The 16,843-nt window shown below is 44.5% G+C and overlaps 1 protein-coding gene across 6 annotated transcripts in view; it reads left to right on the top strand.

Moving 5' to 3' along the window:
- The window catches only part of MSI2 (musashi RNA binding protein 2), a 379,996-nt gene that overhangs the window by 291,820 nt on the left and 71,333 nt on the right, over positions 1 to 16,843 (top strand). For all 6 annotated transcript variants that reach the window (XM_077836436.1, XM_077836435.1, XM_077836438.1 and 3 more), the window contains one exon: positions 8,259 to 8,373. In XM_077836436.1, coding sequence (XP_077692562.1) covers positions 8,259 to 8,373 — 115 coding nt within the window. The remainder of the gene's footprint in view (positions 1 to 8,258; positions 8,374 to 16,843) is intronic.

Raw genomic sequence — 16,843 nt, 5'->3', positions numbered from 1 at the left:
CAATCACTATGCTCTTGAATGAACTCACACAGAAAAATGATAAAAGACCAGAACACCATAATCACCCATGGGCAAACACTTTTCACAAAGCAATCACTCCATATCTGATCAATACTCCGTCCTCAAAGGAAACCTGCACAATACCTTCAAAAGACGAATCTGGGAATTAAATTCATAATACTACTGGATACCAAAAATCATGGACTGGATACATTGCTTATTACAACAATTTGTAACACACACCTACCTGCTTACTCTTAATGTCCCACTTCAGACTCCTTTTCCATAACAGTCTCTTATTGCCTATTCCATTGCAAGTGGTCCCCTACAACATGTTACCCCTTATGCTTAACAATCTGTCCCAATTTATATTTAGTTCAGACACTGATTTCCTTCCCCAGACCTGAAGAAGAGCTCTGTGTAGTTTGAAAGCTTGTCCCTTTAATCAACATCAGTTGGTCCAATAAAAGATATTACCCCACCTAGCTTGTCTCTCTGCCATCACAGGACCATCCCGACTACAACATCTGTGCAAACAGTCTAGGTTATAACTGCCAACCAAGAGGGTAAAAGCTTTGTGTGTCATTTGCAATCCCCTAAGCTACTCAGTCCCCCTTTTTAAAAGCTGTGGTGTGTTTTTAGTAGGTGTAGTAGAATAGTAACCCGAGTCCCCAGCTGAAATCGGGGTTCTGCTGTAGACAAGCATAATAAGCAGCAGTGACTGCCCCTAAGAGCTTATAATAACAATAGACTGTAAGGGTGGGCAGGGAAACCGAGGAGAAGAGACTTGTCAGAGGTCAATGGTTGAATCAAGAATTCCTATCTCCCAGTACAGTGCACCATCTACTAGACAACACTGCCCGTTTTACTTTCGCTCTTTGCACTGTTTATTTTTCTTCTCTATACGCACTGTCGTTCTGTATGCATTTTAATAACGATTAATGTAAAAGATACTAAGATTTTATTGTAGGTGGCAATATGCCCCGGGCTGCTAGACAGTTGAGGAGTGCAGTGCGGAGAAGCAGGCTTTCTGGGCACAATGTGGAAAATTGGCTTTTTGCAGGGTTTGTCTTCAAAGAGACTTACCAAGTGGCCTTGCCATCAGTGCACACACATCATTTGAGAAACGGTTGGTGATTTAATGTGGCCATAAGGTTGCAGTTGGGCTGTAACCTTGGCTTGCCCTACAGACATGTAAAGGGACATTTTAAAGGCCCACAGGTTGAAGGGAAATAGCCAATGGAAAGTTATAGCCAAGCTAAGTGATAATGACTAGGACAGGAGAAGCCCTGCTTCTATATGCATGTAAATATATTTAGTTTTTGAGCAGTCTTCTATCTTCTCTATTTAGTGCCTCAATAACAGCACTTTGTCCTTTTCTAGTACCTTTTGTATGAAGATCTCAAAGCACAGACGCTTGTTATGCTCAACAGCACTCTGCAAGATAGGTATTATCACTCCCCATTTACATGGGTAAACTGAGTCACAAAAAGGTTTACGTGACTAGATCATGTATCAAGTTAGTGGCAGAGCCAGGAATTAAACACAGGAGCCCCAACTCCAGTCCCTAGCTCTAACACTGGGCCACAGTGGCTTTTGATGTGTGAGCTCCTTGTAGAAGGGGGCTGCCTCTTCATTATGTGTCCATAAGAGCATAGCATGATGGGGCCCTGACCCTGAGTGAGGTTCTTTGCATTACTGCTACAGATAATGTGTACAGCTAGGATGCCACAGATCACATTAAGCTGCAGCAAAACTTGGCTTGTTATCATGATCTCACATTCCAAAATTACTTTCACCAGGCCGTTGAGCCAAGTACATTGCTAATGGTTCTGGGAGATTGTTACGCCACTGTTGTGGACCGCAGTGTGAAGAGTCTGGCAGTAGTGATAGCCACTGCCTGCGTATGTATTCTCATTCAGGCTGGTTGAAGGCCTGCAGGAGAGGGAGTGGGAGGTGGCAAGGCTGGAGTGAAGTTGTTTTAGAAGCGAATGCTGTGGGATTGTTCAGGTTTGTCTGTTCTCTCGGAGAAGTGCAATGCCAGGCAGCAGCTCCCTCGGAGATCACAAGGCTGTGTAGGTCTGAGAGTCTTATCTGTCAAGTGAAGGACACTGCAGAATGCCTGTAACTTGGATGCCTTCCTCCAAAAGAAAGACACTAAAAGACACCATAGACATGGTGCATTTAACTGCTGCAGACTATGGGGTGTGCCGTGATTAAAATGGGTTTTCAAAGCCTGCTGGATTTGGGGGGTGGATGGAAGGGCAGGGGCGGGGGAGAGGGCTTGGCAAGGGGGACACAGTAAAGAAGAGGAACTGCTCCAATGCTAAGACTTGTCAAGTACTTTATTGGACAGGTTGGAGTGATATATCCCAAGAAAATATGAGAGATGTTGTTCCATTCTGTCCTGTAGACACTGACCTCCCTGTCACAGTTTGAGCATCTATTAAGTGACCAGTTATTTCATATTCACCACTTCTGGTTTGCCAAACTTCGAAGGGCTTTAAAAAACAAACAAACATTTCCTTCTATTCCCTCATGTAAATAGGCCTTTACAGAATTACTAGGTGAATATAGATTTTAGTATTACATGAGCAGTAGTTGTGGCTTGCAGTTGCATGAACAACATGGCATCTTCAGAGGTAAACTAATCCAACTTGCTGTCAATTATACCTTGCTGGCAAGACAAGGTTGCCTTGTCTTTGGGTGGTAAGCAGTTTTTTGTTCATTGTGAATACAAGAACACTCCCTCTCCCCTGGCCGCCTCCCCCAAAATAGCTCTGGTTTCTTTGGTAAGTTGTAGCCATGTTTTCCTGAAACATCTTGGTGTTGAGAGCTGACAGCTCGTTTTGTTATACTGGGTAGAACAGGCTTTTCACTTGACAACCCATCTTGACAACCCATGGTTCCAACGAGTTTGCCTGCTCACTCCTGACCCAAGAATACTCCAGTGTAATATTAATTTTCAAGACCAGACTAAACAAAAACAGTGAATTTTAGCTTCTCTGCTATTTTCGCCTTAGACTTAAAACTTCCTTTGTTAGGTAACTGAACCTGAAGAACATCCTGCATGTAGGGAAGGTGCCAAAATCGGGAGATTATTAAAGTGAACAGCAAAAGCTGAAATAAAGAATTTCTTTAACATCCAGATTTATGGGCTGATTGCCCACATTAACGAGGCAGTTGGGAGTGTCTTAACTTTGAAATATCTGTATATATTTCCACTTTGTGAAATCCACTGGCACGTCCCAGTTCAGTAAAAATGTCCTAGATTGTATCATATAATGTCACTGATACTGCATGGTTGTCTTCAAATTTGACATGGTCCAGTGGATTTTATTTGATCCCAGCATGAACCATTTGCTACATGATGAAGCACAGGGTAGGTAACCAACTGCTCTGCATTTCTCAGATCAGCATACAATGGCAGCTTCGTCTGGCCCGGGTTGGTAGTGACCAAAAGTTACCACCATCTGATGTCCATTCAAGGACTTGTATGGGATGAGTTTGGTAATCTCCACTGAGTTCCCAATGAAAAGGTCTCTCTTATCACAAGAAAAGAAAAACAATTCTGCAGCGGGCAATGACAGACCTTTCTGCTGCAAGTCTCTGCAGAGAGGTGTGGTGATCATTAGGCCTATGGCAGAGGCCAAGGATCTACATCAGCATGGAGAGTGAACTGCCTTCTCAGGTAGGGTTCTAAGCCAGGTGAGCTGAGACTTGGGATCTATTCTTGGTCTAGCTCCTGGTCCACTGGAGCAAGTCACTTCCCCTCTCTGTGCCTCAGTTTCTCCATCAGCAAAACAGGGATAATAATGCTGCAGCCATTTTTTGTAAAGCAGTTTGAGATCTATAGATGAGAAGTGTTCAGATGTTGTTAAAGGTGCTCCCTACAGATCAGACTGGTGGAAATTGACAGAGCAATGCAGGGAGAGCTTACGTTGCCGCTGCTTGTGCTATACACTCCTCTGTGGTAAGAGAGTTAACCAGGTTGCCAATCCAGCATCTTGCATGAGTATTAAGTCCCCACCCAGAAGGATCCATTCCCAGTTGAGGGAGGAATGCTTAATCCCTTGAGATTATCTTTAGTGTTGATTGGATATGTTCATTTTCAGGGTTTTAAGAGTGGCATATTTTTCCTCCAGTGAGGTTTTTGTTTTTAATTCCAAGTAAAAACTTATTTGCAGTTTGCTAACATTCTCCTTATGTCCTTGTGGGCTGTGAAAATCATAAATTAAGATCATCTTTCTGAAACCAGCAGTAGTCTGTTTTGTGGTTGCAGAAGCTAATTACTGGGTTATTGTTTCTAACGGTGTTAATCCAAACTTCATTTTCCTGTTAATTGTCCCTCTAGCCAGGCTAGATTGTGTTTTATCATTCTGAATATTTGCAATGAAAACTGCTCTGAGGTGTAACCAATGACTCCGTGACATTTTGAGCAGTGGTGAAGCTGAAGAATATGATTGAGAAATGAAATGATACACCTCCACTGATCACTCTATTTGAATTTGCCTGAGGAAATTGAATTGGGCATACTCCTGATAAATAGCCCCCTGATTAAAAACAAGCAAAGGGAAGTTGCAGAGGTGGGTGCTGAACTTTTTCATCTGGTACCTAGCGAGAACACGGGATTGTGTTGTGTACTTGTTGCCTGAGGAAGGACCCTTGCTTTTATAGGATGATCTGGGAGCAGGGAGGAAGTAGCATCATCGTTTTTTCCCCTGGCCATTCGGGTTTCAACAAGAGGGGTGGCAGCTCTTGGCCACAAAACTCAAATTCATGGGAAGCCTGCCATATTGCATTTAGACTCAAAACTCACTGGAAACATCATTGAAAGGGTATGTCAAAGATTCAAGCATTTTGCTTGAATTTAGGGTCAGTTTCCCATTCCAGCCCTTCTGCTCCTCCTTAAAACTTTCCTCTGCCATGATGTCCGCAAAAAAACTCAACAGTGGCTAGGTGGCTGGCTTGCTGTGACCACTGTTTTTATGAGGGTCTCATTGTTTCCTTGTGTTTCCCCCTATCTGTTTGTTGTAGCCACCTATTGTCTATATTCTTTAACACTGAAAATGTAAACTCTTCTAGACAGGGGTCTCCATTGTGATTGTATAGTGCCTAGCACAATGGGACTCTAGCCTCTAGGTGCTTCTGTAATGCTGACAAATAATAATAAATGATAAGTGTCCCCTGAGCTTCACTTTGAATTTAGGGGGGTTAGAACCTAAATGTTAATGACAACTTTATGGAGAGTAAATCCTTATGAACTGAAGTGGAAGCTGATGGTGGCCTGAATTGCTGTGAGGTGAAACAGTCCGCATTAAGGGCCACTCCAGATAATGCTAAGAAAATGGGGGAATTCTGAGCTTCATTCCTAGCTACCACAGCAAACAGGTTAGTGTCTTCAAGTGCAGGGTTGAATTTGTGGGAAAAGAGACACTCAGTCGAGTTTGGGGGTGTGGTAGATCCTGTTCTTCTTCCCTTTGATCTGTTTCTCTTATATTTATCTAAATACTTGTATGGTCCCTATCTCCATAGTATCTGAGTATTTCACAAACACTTGGGAGCCAGAGAAGCATGTGGCACAGAGAGATTGTGACTTGCCCAGGGTTATACAGGAAATCTGTGGCAGAGCTGGGAGTTGAAACCCAGATTGTCTGAGTCCCAGTCCAGGGCCTTAACCATCCTCTTCTCTAGATAGATGCAATATACACCACCAGAGGCCTATGCTGAGATTTTGAATTAATGAATGTGGAAGGATTTTTGTTTCTTTTTTCCTTCTCTTTCTGACTCTTTCTTTAAAAGAGACTGCTGTGAAACCCTATTGCTCAGTCTAGTGACTGGCCATGAAGCTCTCATTCACACAGCCCAGGACGTTGTAAACCAATAAACATTTTGAGGAGAAGGGAAGAGGACAAATCGACGCAAGTTGAGCCCTCTGTGCTGCTCTAAACAGCAGGGAGGCTAAAGCTATGAGAACAGACCCATTATTTAAAAGGGTGGGAAAGTCACTTGCTTGTTTCTCCCTCTGCCTGCGGATGTATTCCTTCACTGAGGACTCACTGCCACCATCACCATCGCCGAAGAGGAAGGAATACACGGCTGGTACTGCCATGGCTTTGCCTGAGTTTACAGGACATGCAGAGAGCAGGTGTCTCCATTTGAGATGCCTCTCTTGTTCATAATGTCTGTTTAACTTATTTCGCCTGCCTCCTTTTAAATCTTTTGCAGCTAGTCTCATCAGTCACCCACAATTCATATATATCCAGCAAAGAACACTCACGGTAACAATACTTTTCCTTTACATAGCAGCATCCTTCTGAGGACCGCAAAATGTTTTGCACATCTGAATTCCTATCCCAACACAGCTGTGTTGCAGGATGTGTATTGTCCTCATTTTGCAGATGGAGAAACTGAGGCACAGAGAAATGAAGCCATTTGAACAGGATTATAAAGCAAGTCAGTCAGTGGCAGAGGTGGGGTGTGTGGAATGGGGGTGCTGGAACAATTTGTATAGTGGGAGTGCTGAGAGTCATTGAACCAACCTGTATATGATGGAAACCACTTCAAGCCAGGGGGTGCAGCAGCACCCCTAGTTCCAGCACCTATGGTATGGTATGGAACCAAGGTTTCCTGTATGCTGTAATCATAAGGCTCTCAGATACTTCCAGTTTCCTCTTTCCTCTTAGCTCCCCTTTCCTCTCCCTGCTCTTCTCCCACTATACCCACTGAGCAGTCCTCACCGAGGCACTCACTGGCAAAATAGTGACATCAGAAAAACTCTAGAGGCATTTCATTCCAAAGTTTGATGGATTCTGGCAGATCTGTTGGCAAGATGCGAGTGTTTTGACATCGTTGTTGGCGGAATCTGAGCATTATTGCTTTGTGAAGTGTTGCGAGCAAGCTAAGTAAATAAGATCTGTCGTGGGGTTTGCAATAGAAAGGGGAAGAGTAGGTGGTTTTGTTTAAAATACTCCCATTACAGTCAGTTAACCTTTATGTTACCTAAATGAAAACTATGTAAACCTGAAATTTTCGCTGATCAGGTTGCCTAGGAACAGGCGGTCAGTTTTCATAAGACAATGAACACACAGTCACTGATAGGGCTATTAGGAACAGAGGCATTTAGCTGTATTATTCTACCTCCCTGGTTTTATTGGGTGTAATTACCTGTTTTCACATAGGAAGCACGCCCACCTGTGCCTGCTCATTCAAGTAGCAGGGCTTGTGGAAGAGATGTTCCCCTGCTTAAAGTGAATCCACCAGCCCAATCTGCATATGCTAAACATTGCCAATTCTGTTCTTCATTGCTGTGGGTTAGAGGTTGGTGTGTCCACAATCAGAAAAGCAGATGCTTTTATTATTTGTGTTACAATCGTGACAAGAGGCCCCAGCCAAGATCAGGGCCCCCTTGTGCTAGTCACTGTACAAATATGTCGTAAGAAGCAATCCCACAGAGCTTGTATTCTAAATAGACCGATTCAGACAAAGGGTGGGAGGGGAGACAGAAAAGTCACTGAGAAGTGAAGGGATTTGCCTAAGGATCAAAAATCAGTGGCAGAGCCAAGGCCTCAAACCCAAGTCTTCTGATTCCTAATTCCATGCCTTATCCACTGGCTTGGTTCTGGTGCATGAGACAAGAATCTGTTCTGAAGCTCACACTGTCAAAGTACCCCTGTACTCTCTTGGTTACCCTTGTGATTGCAAGATTTTAAAAAGTTATTAGTTAGAGATTTGTTATATGATGTAAATGGCTTTAAGAAACTTCAAAAGATAAAGGGAATAATTAGAAGAGAGAGAATGTGGATCATTTACTGGTAGGATTTAAAGAAATTCCTCTGCCGGGTAGAAATATTGATTCTTTATTCCCGTTTTAAAATGGAGCTTTCTGTAATGATCACCAATAGTCATTTTCTGTTATCACTCGTAATAGAACTGTGCCAATGACTTTCCTTCATTCATTCCATGCCTGCAAAGAATCATTTGAGTGTAAACAGAGCATAGGTTTTTGTTTCAGAAACAGGACAACTTATTAAACCTGCATTTTATCATTTTAACAGAGTTTTGCTATGTGTTTAAAGAGACATGCACATATTTATTCTTTTTAGACTCGTTTACACGGGTGGACTATTTTTAAAGTTCACATTCGGAAAAAAAAAGAAAGCTAAAAATAATTTTCCCCCTTTATCTAGCTCAGTTCTGCATTTGACATTTACATGGAATTCATTTGCATCTCATTTGTACATGTTTCTGCTCAATAGGTAGAATGTAAGAAAGCACAACCTAAAGAAGTGATGTTTCCACCAGGGACAAGAGGAAGGGCACGAGGATTACCATATACCATGGACGCTTTTATGCTAGGGATGGGAATGTTGGGTAAGTGTGAAATAGCCATGGAACTACTGAAAGAGCAAGCATCTGCCTATGTTGTCTTCCCCATTGTGAACGTTTAAAGGTGCAGAGCTGGTGCATGAATTACTGAGTTTACACACAGTGTGCAACTCTAAAATTTAAACTGTGGGAGTGGGGAAATAATCCTGTCTATGGTAAATGATTAACTTTCTTTTTTTTCTTCCTGGGATATCAAAATTTGCATTTAAATGGATGTTTTAAATAGCCTGTTTTACTCTTATTCACAAAAATAGAATGATGAAAGATGCAGCGTGTTCATTCTGACTAAAAATGATCTCTTTTCCTTTTTAGAGGAATTGAGTCACACATTATTCCCCTTCTCTTAAAGGTGTCTTTGACAGTTCAGCATAGATAATTGAAAATCTTGCAGCTTTAAATGGCATGCAGGATGGAGAAAGCAGAGGAGATGCATAATAGTGCAGGTCGCAACAATAATTACAAGTTTCAAGGAGACAGAACGGTATTTTAGTTCGAAGTATTGTGTCCAGAAAATACTAATTAAATGGGATAAATGATATTTAATGGCAAAATTCTATTTGTGCAGGAGGTCTTTTAGTTATAATTGGTTCTCATTTGTTTCTGCCTAGATAGTTTCTTCTTTCTATATAATCTGACAACCTCTTTATATACTTTCTTCAGAGTTACCGAGTCAGGATGGAGCAAATCCATTGCCAGCATATTTTTAGAAAAACATACATTGTTGCTCAATCTTCCACTGCCCCCCCCCTTTGTATTTAACTTTTCCTTGGTTGACCCCTGCTGTGTTCATAGAGTGAGGGTGCTTGAAGGTGTTTCCTAGGCAGAACTGAGTCTTTCCTGTACTAACTAACCAAAAGTCCAAAGTCTGTGTGAGTTTCTTTTCCCTACTCCTTCCCTTAGTGGGTGGGTTAACCACCAACGATACTTAATGATGGGGGGTGGAAAGGAAATGCCCTTTCATCAGTAGATCTCAAAGCATTGTACAAAGGAGGTGCAAAGGGCATAGTTATCCCCATTTTTCATGTGGGAAAACTGAGGCACAGAGAGGGGAAGTAACTTGCCCAAGGTCATCCAGCAGGTCAGCGGAAGAGCTAGGAGTAGAACCCAGGTCTTCTGAGTCCTAATACTATGCTCTGTCTGCTAGGCCACACTGCCTCCCTTGCCTTCAGTCCTGAAACCCTTTCCTCTCCTTGCCCCTTCCCCACGCAGTGTTGTTCTGAAAAAGCTTTTTAGAAAATGTGACCCCGTAAGACTCCAAAGGGCAAATAAAAAGAACCCTATGTTTATACTTGTTAATTTCATGATTTTTAAGCCAACTTCATGATTTTTTTGGGGTGAGGGGAGGGCTGGCTTGTGAAGCGTTACGAACTGTTGTCATGCAGAATAATAAATAATTATTTATTTAATTAATAAGTAATAATTAATTACAATAATTATTGTACTTGGATTGGAGTTGAGCTTGGAAACTGCGATCCGAAGTTTGGAGCCCAATTGTGCTAGGTGCTGCATAACAACAGTTGGGAGGGGGAAGAGATCCCTAATAGCCTGGACTTCCTTCAGTGGAACGAGTTAGGTTAAGGGATATTGCTTCCCGGATGTTCAATCAGTGCATGCCAGCAGGCTGAAATGATGGTGCTTCCTGAAACTCTGCTGTAGCTGGCGCACAGGTGGGGTGTTGGTGTCCCACGGGAGAGGCTTATAACCTGGGAAACCAATTGCTACCGTGGAAGGAAAACAAACCAACCTAGGTGTGGCTCTCTTTTTAACGTAGGGATTTGTAAGTGTTGTCCCCACCTCTTCTCAATCTGCTAAATAATAAAGGCTGAAAACTTCCAAAATGTGGGTGATGCCTAAAGTGAGGCACCGAAATAAGACCCCTGAGTCCTTCAACGATCTCTGAATGGCTGGATCCTTGGATGAAGTGAAGCTCTGCATGGGTTCAGGGTTCTTCCCACATGAAGTTCATTGCAGAGTCTGGGTGAAAGTGGCCTCCTTTCTTCCAGGTGTGGAGCACACATAACTCACGTTGAAGTCACTGGAAGTTGGGCATGCTCAATCAGGCCGTTTATTAAAGTGCCTGAAGTCAGGCACCACCAGACTGAGAAAGGACTTTCCCAGGGTGTTTTTTTTTTTACCCAGAATTAGTAGTAGGTCAGTTCAGGGGCCTTGAAGCTGATCTGTTCTTGGATGCAATAGTCAGTCCCTTCAGATGAAAATATTTTATTCTATTCCACTTCCCCCAACTTCTCTCCCTTAATGTAATTCTCAATTTTGGAAATTAAAATTTAGGATTAAATTATTCATCCTGTTCTAGTAGACCCATGTTCATTTCAACTACCTACTTTCATGTTCCTTAGCACTTTTCTCTACGATGGTGTCTAGTTTTTTCTTCATGGGAGTTGGTTGAATGCAACCTTGTTAACTAATTCTCCAAGATAGGGCTCGGTCACCTGCATTTAAAAGAGAGACAGTGCATTATAGCCTAGGCAAAAGGATCAAGAGCAAAATTCTCTTTTCAGCTCACTATTGCAAATCCTGATCCTAATATTCTGTTCTTCCTTTGACATTAGTGAGAGATCAGTGCATGTTGAGCGAGAAGAATTTTCAGAGCCAGAGCCCAGCACAGTGATCTGAAAGGAGAATTTAACCCTGAGGCATGTTATGACTAATTTTCACTAGGGCTATCTCTTTGAATAAGGTTGCTTTGAACATTAAAACTAAGAGATGATGAAAGAAACCCTGGGCTAGTACATTTATTTCTGTTGAAAGCAAGCAATATGTATGCATTTTGGCAAATTCCTTTCTTGGCACACAGGTGCCTGTTACTCATGTGCAATGTATGACTTCATTAGATCAACCACACTGGTTCTGTTCCACTGGTTTTCACAGGACTACTCTTAACATGCTCTTATTAGATTTCAAATCATGGGGACTTGCTCTGAATGAATGACTGATTCATGTTGAAGGCCAGATACTTAATTATCTGCTCTAGCTATTTTTTTTTCCTTCTTCCAAGTTCCTGATTGCTGTAGTGGCACCATATTAAATAATTACTTGCTAAATAACAAAGTCACAACACAGAAGTCCAAGCCTATCCGCATGACCATTTTAACTCCCATTTTTCAAGGGTTGCCGGTAAAAGTACACTTCAAGGTTGGAAACTGGGCATATCAGCAAAAGGCTCAGTGAGGAATTTTTAATTTCCAACCCCTGGCAATGACATAGCAATGAGGACCAATCCCTGAGAGGAAGAAGGGTGTAATTAACCCATCAAACAACAAGGCATACAAAGTAACATATTGCCAGAGGGAGATTTTGAAGTAGCTGAATATTTTGCTAAGATCCCAAGAGGCCTTTGTCAGAATTACTCCATTACTAGCTTTCGACATTTAGTTTCACAGAGACTAAGTGAACTGGAGCTGCTATCGAAAGTTTTTATACGGGTCTCCAGAAGCCCTTGTCCAAGGTCACCTTCTCCAGATGCAGCTCATGAAAAGAAAAGAAAATCAGAAGAAAGAATACACCAGAGCACTCAAAGGAAAGAGTGCATAGTGATTCCCTCAGAGCTATTAAGGAAGTTGGTCTTCCTCATTAATCATTGCTGCCCCAAGGATATAGCAGCATCTGGAACCGAGAAGTACATAGATAGCCATGTTCCGTGATTATTGGTTGATTGGGACAAAATCAGAGTACTTTTTAAAAGGACACTTCTTCTCTAAAAGCGTAGGCAGATTGAGTCCTGTCCTGCGGCTGCTACTGGGCTGTCTCAGACTTTTTGTCATCCAGTGTAAGAGACATACCCTTCAGGGAGACTAAGAACATTATTTAACCACTCTGCCGAAAGAACAAGTTGGAGCTGTTTTAAGCCCAACTATCTCCTACTCCCTAGCGTCCTACTTCACTAGTGGACTCCGAGACAATCAACATAAATGGAGGATTCAGTTTGGGCCAGTCTCAAAAGTGAGAGCCCTGAAAACACAGCAGGAAGCCCATGCAACTGCTTGTGAATTGGGTCTGTGCCCCTTATGGTTAGTGGTAGCACACAGCGTACTCATCTGACTGAAATCGGAGATTCAGGGAGAGTTGGCTTCCCACAACACTAAAACTTGCAGTCGTCCAGCAGGCACTCAAGAAGCCACATCCTGTCAGGCTAATGCCCTGTTATCATATCCAGCCAGCAGCTCTGAACCACACGGGGCATCTTTGACATTTTTTAATATGGAGCATACAGATATGATCACATTGCGCCACCACAATGCTTCTGCATTGGTTACTGACCTTTCCCAGGTCCATTCCTATGGCCTCATCCATATCTAAAAAGCCCAAAATGGCATACGTTGCTGACAAACCTCCTCCAGCAGTGCCACTCGCTGGGAATGCCACAGCAATTAGAGCCCCGAGTCAAACTCATGGGGGTTTTCAGTGGAATGCACCTGGCTGTGGAACTTCCTACCCCGAGCGACTCAGCTGACCTGAGTCTTGCCAGGACTCCTCTCTTTCAGCACTCTTCCTGCAGTGATGGGCACCTTAGAAGTGCCGATGTTAATAATAAAGCTGGACCCCTTTAATTTGCAAACCCCTCCAGAGACCAAAATGCTCAGCCAACAAAGGGTATATACTTGGAACGCTACCTGATGTGAACACCGAATTTCAGAAAGTCTCCAAGAGACTTTTTATATCATTGCATAAGCCAGATTGGGGCTCTGCATTACTGCACACGTTCAATTTAGGTAGGCTGAGCTCATGCATAAAAGAAGCTTGTGCCCTTCAAGGAAAGTCATTCCTTCCCCCCTCCCTCCCATATCAGAGTCTGTTTAATGGAGAAGCTGCCTCTGAGACAAAATTAGGAAAGGGGAACTCTTTATTAGGCATACATTTCCTGGGTGTCTTGCAGAGCATTTAGGAACCTTTCTAGCCTCCAAAATGTAGCACCCTTTGTAGCATTCAGCATCTTCTTAAACAGCCATAGTCACCATTCGGTTAACTCTTCCATTTGCTTTGTAACAGGAGGAAGATCAACTGTTTGGACTGAAAGAGAGGAAGAGAGAACATGTCTGCTCTGTAGCAGATGTTCCTCTGTCGTAGTTTCTCCTCAGTACATAATCTCCCCCATTCACCACTGGGAATTATCTTTGTTTTGCATTCACATTGACTATGGGTTCTCATAGCCACCCTCCCTTTCTGCATGGGCATCCCAAAACCTTTAATTTTGTAATGTGGTACATGATGGAAAAGATTGAAAGCCACTGATCTAGTCCATCTGTGAGATTAGAGTGCTCCTCATACGCCAGAGTCCAATCATTTTGGAGTGGTTGGAAACTGAAAGATGCCTCTCAGTCAAAAATCACCTCCCCTTAATAATAATGCTGCTATGTATAAACATCAGAGGACCTGGACGCTTTACAATTGACATCGCCACTCACAGTACAAGCACAAGGTGGTGGAGAAATCGTTTGTCATGGCTGAAGAGCTTGGAAGAGGGAATGTGCTTTGAAGGAGGTTGTTTCCACACAGAAGAAAGTGAGAGTTCTTCAAGGGCGAAGAAGAGGCATAAGAGAAGATGTGAAGATGTTTGGGAGAGGGATGCAAAGGGAGATGTTGTTTAAATAGTGCCTTTCCTCACAAAGGAGGCTTGAGCAAACACCAACTATTGCATCCAGCTACCTCTGCAGCCCACTGCACAATAGGGTGGGGGAACATTTTGGCCAGAGACAGGCAAGCAAACTATTACTGAAAGCATTGTGAGGTCCTTACTATCCATCCAGAGGTGCCAGGGCCTTGATTTTAAGATCTCCTCAGAAACTGAGAATCATGTGTTTATCTACCTTGGAAGGATGAATGGCTGAGTCAGCCCTGCTGGGATTTGATCCTATTATACTAGGTATTTTAAACATGAGATTTAGGTATAGTTTACCTGGGGGATTCTTGCACCAGCATAGCTGCCAGTGCAACCTGCTGGCAGAGACGTACTGCAATGTTGTAATAAATGCCTTGCACCACAATGCAAATCATTTCTTATACCAATGCAGGATGGCTATGATAGATACTAGCTTCGGCACAGTATTGCACTGGTGTCAAATAACCACAGTGTAAACAAGCGCTTTGAGGACTAAGCCATCTCTTCCAGCATCTTAAAATTTAGAGTAATTTATAATTTATGCTGGCACAAGAATACCTGAAATGGGATGTCTTCGGTACCGGGCCGTTTTTATAAACCAGAGAAAACGCCTTAAACAACTGCTTTGACAGCAGCTCTTCACAACAAGCTGCATAATCAGAAGTTGCTGGGTTAACTCTTCCCTAGATACATCATATCCTTCAAATAATAACGCAGATAAGCCACTGAGCACTGCTTACTTGTGTTGGGGAAACTATAATTTGCTTTTATTGATTTGAACATTTGAATTGATTTTAAAAGCAAAGATCTGCGAGCCTGGACGTGTTCAGACTGTTCACATCTCAACAGTGAGTTTTGTTTATCTTGCACTGCCCATCATGCAGGTAAAGACAAAAAACTTCCGGGTGCAGCGCTGCTGATCTGTTGATTGTGTGGACACTTTTGTTGGTTTTTTTGTTTTGTTTTTGGTGGGAAACTTTAAAATATATTCTTTCTCTTCCTCCGTATTAGACCAAATAAAGTCTTGTGTAGCATAAATGCTGTTTCTTTTTATGAGGCAACTACTTAATGTCGGGGTGGATAAACCCAACACTAGGGAGACAGGGGTCTGGGAAGAGCTCTGGGCCCAGGAACCCCTGTCCCAGTGGGCCTGCTTAGCATGCTCCAGTTGGAGCAGGGCTTAACAGGTAGGGTGACCTGGTGTATGGTTTTTGACCGGAACACCCAGTCGAAAAGGGACCCTGGCAGCTCCGTGTGCTGCCCCGAGCACTGGCTCCGCACTAACATTGGCTGGGAACTGGCCAATGGGAGGTGGGAGGATGGTGCCTGCAGGCGAGAGCAGCACACAGAGCCGCCTGCACGCCTCCACCTAGGAGCTGCACCTGCTGCTGGCCGCTTCTGGGGCAGAGCATGGTCTGTGATGCAAGGACAGGCAGGAAGCCTGCCTTAGTACCCCCGCTGTGCCGCTGACCGGGAGCCACCGGAGGTAAGCCCGTGCCCCAACCCCTCACCCTCAAACCCGGAGCCTGCTCCTGCACCCCAAACCCCTCATCCCCGGCCCCATCCCAGAGCCCTCACACACCTCCCACACTCCAACCCCCTGCCCCAGCCCAGAGCCCCCTCCCACAACCTGAACCCCTCATCCTCACCCCTTCCCACACCCCAACCCCCTGCCTCAACCTAAAGACCCCTCCCACATTCCGAATCCCTTGGCCCCACCCCCCCAGCCTGGAGCTCAAGGTCTCGGGGAAAGGGGCAGGGCCTCAGGGAAGGGGCAGCGCTAGGGTGTTCAGTTTTGTGCGATTAGAAAGTTGGCAGCCCTATTAGGAGGAGGCACTGAAGCACAGGCCGGTGGCTGGCAGGAGGAGACAGACCTGTACTTGTGACTAGCGAGGGACTATACCAGGAGGTGGGACCACTACAGGAAGCATGGACTCCTTAGCCCACGACGCAGCTTAGGGCGGGACAGAGCAGTAGGAAGAGACTCACAGGAGGTTGTTAGCTGGATTGTAGGTAGCAAATGCCATTCTTACGATACTCCAGAGGGCCCTGGGTCAGAACCGGTGGAGTGGGTGGGGCCAGATCCCTTACCTCTCCCTGCAGTTGTTGACGTGGACTCTAAGCATGAGGCTGGGGGCTCTCCTGCTCACAGAGTGGAAATGTGCTCTTGCGGCTAGAGCTGAGGACTGAGAGTCAGGAGCCTGGTTAAATGTCCTTTCTCTGAAACCAACTCCCTGTACAATCTTGGGCAAGTCACTTAAGCCAGTGTTTCCCATACAATGGGTCCCGACCCATCAGTGGGGTGCCGGAAGGTTCTAGATGGGTCTTCACACCTCAGTGGGAATAAAAAAAAAAGGGGGGGGGGCATATTGCAACCAGTAGCCCTCAACCGCTCGCATGCAGGGTGGTGCCAGCCGCTGCAGCAGTCTTCTTGGAGCGCTGCCAGCATGACACCTGGGCCCACTATGTGTTCCCCCCTCCGTGTGCCAAAATGGAGGCTCCTGCTCCTCCTGGCGCCGGGGCCTGGGAAGCAGGATGAACAGACATGAGGCTCACAAGCTGGGAGGGGTAAGAAGCAGGCTGTGGGGTAGGAAGCCAGGGGCTCCTGTGAGTGGGCAGTAAGAGGGCTCCCTCAGGGGCTGAGGAGCTCCTGCGAGTGGGCAGCAAGAGGGCTCCCTCAGGGGCTGAGGATGGCTCTTGGGGAGGGCTGAGAGTAGGGGCTAATGGGAAGGTAAGATTCTGGCTCCCCCAGGTGTATCTCTCCCAGGCTAATGGACAGTGCCTGAGAGGGAAGAGGTGGGTCAGGCGGGGAGATGCGGCAGCACGGCTGGGGGATAT

The sequence above is a fragment of the Eretmochelys imbricata genome, chromosome 17 (assembly GCF_965152235.1).
Source record: "Eretmochelys imbricata isolate rEreImb1 chromosome 17, rEreImb1.hap1, whole genome shotgun sequence".
NCBI classification, from domain to species: Eukaryota; Metazoa; Chordata; order Testudines; family Cheloniidae; genus Eretmochelys; species Eretmochelys imbricata.
Note: the sequence above shows the minus strand (reverse complement) of the source record. Positions and strands in the feature narration are given on the sequence as shown.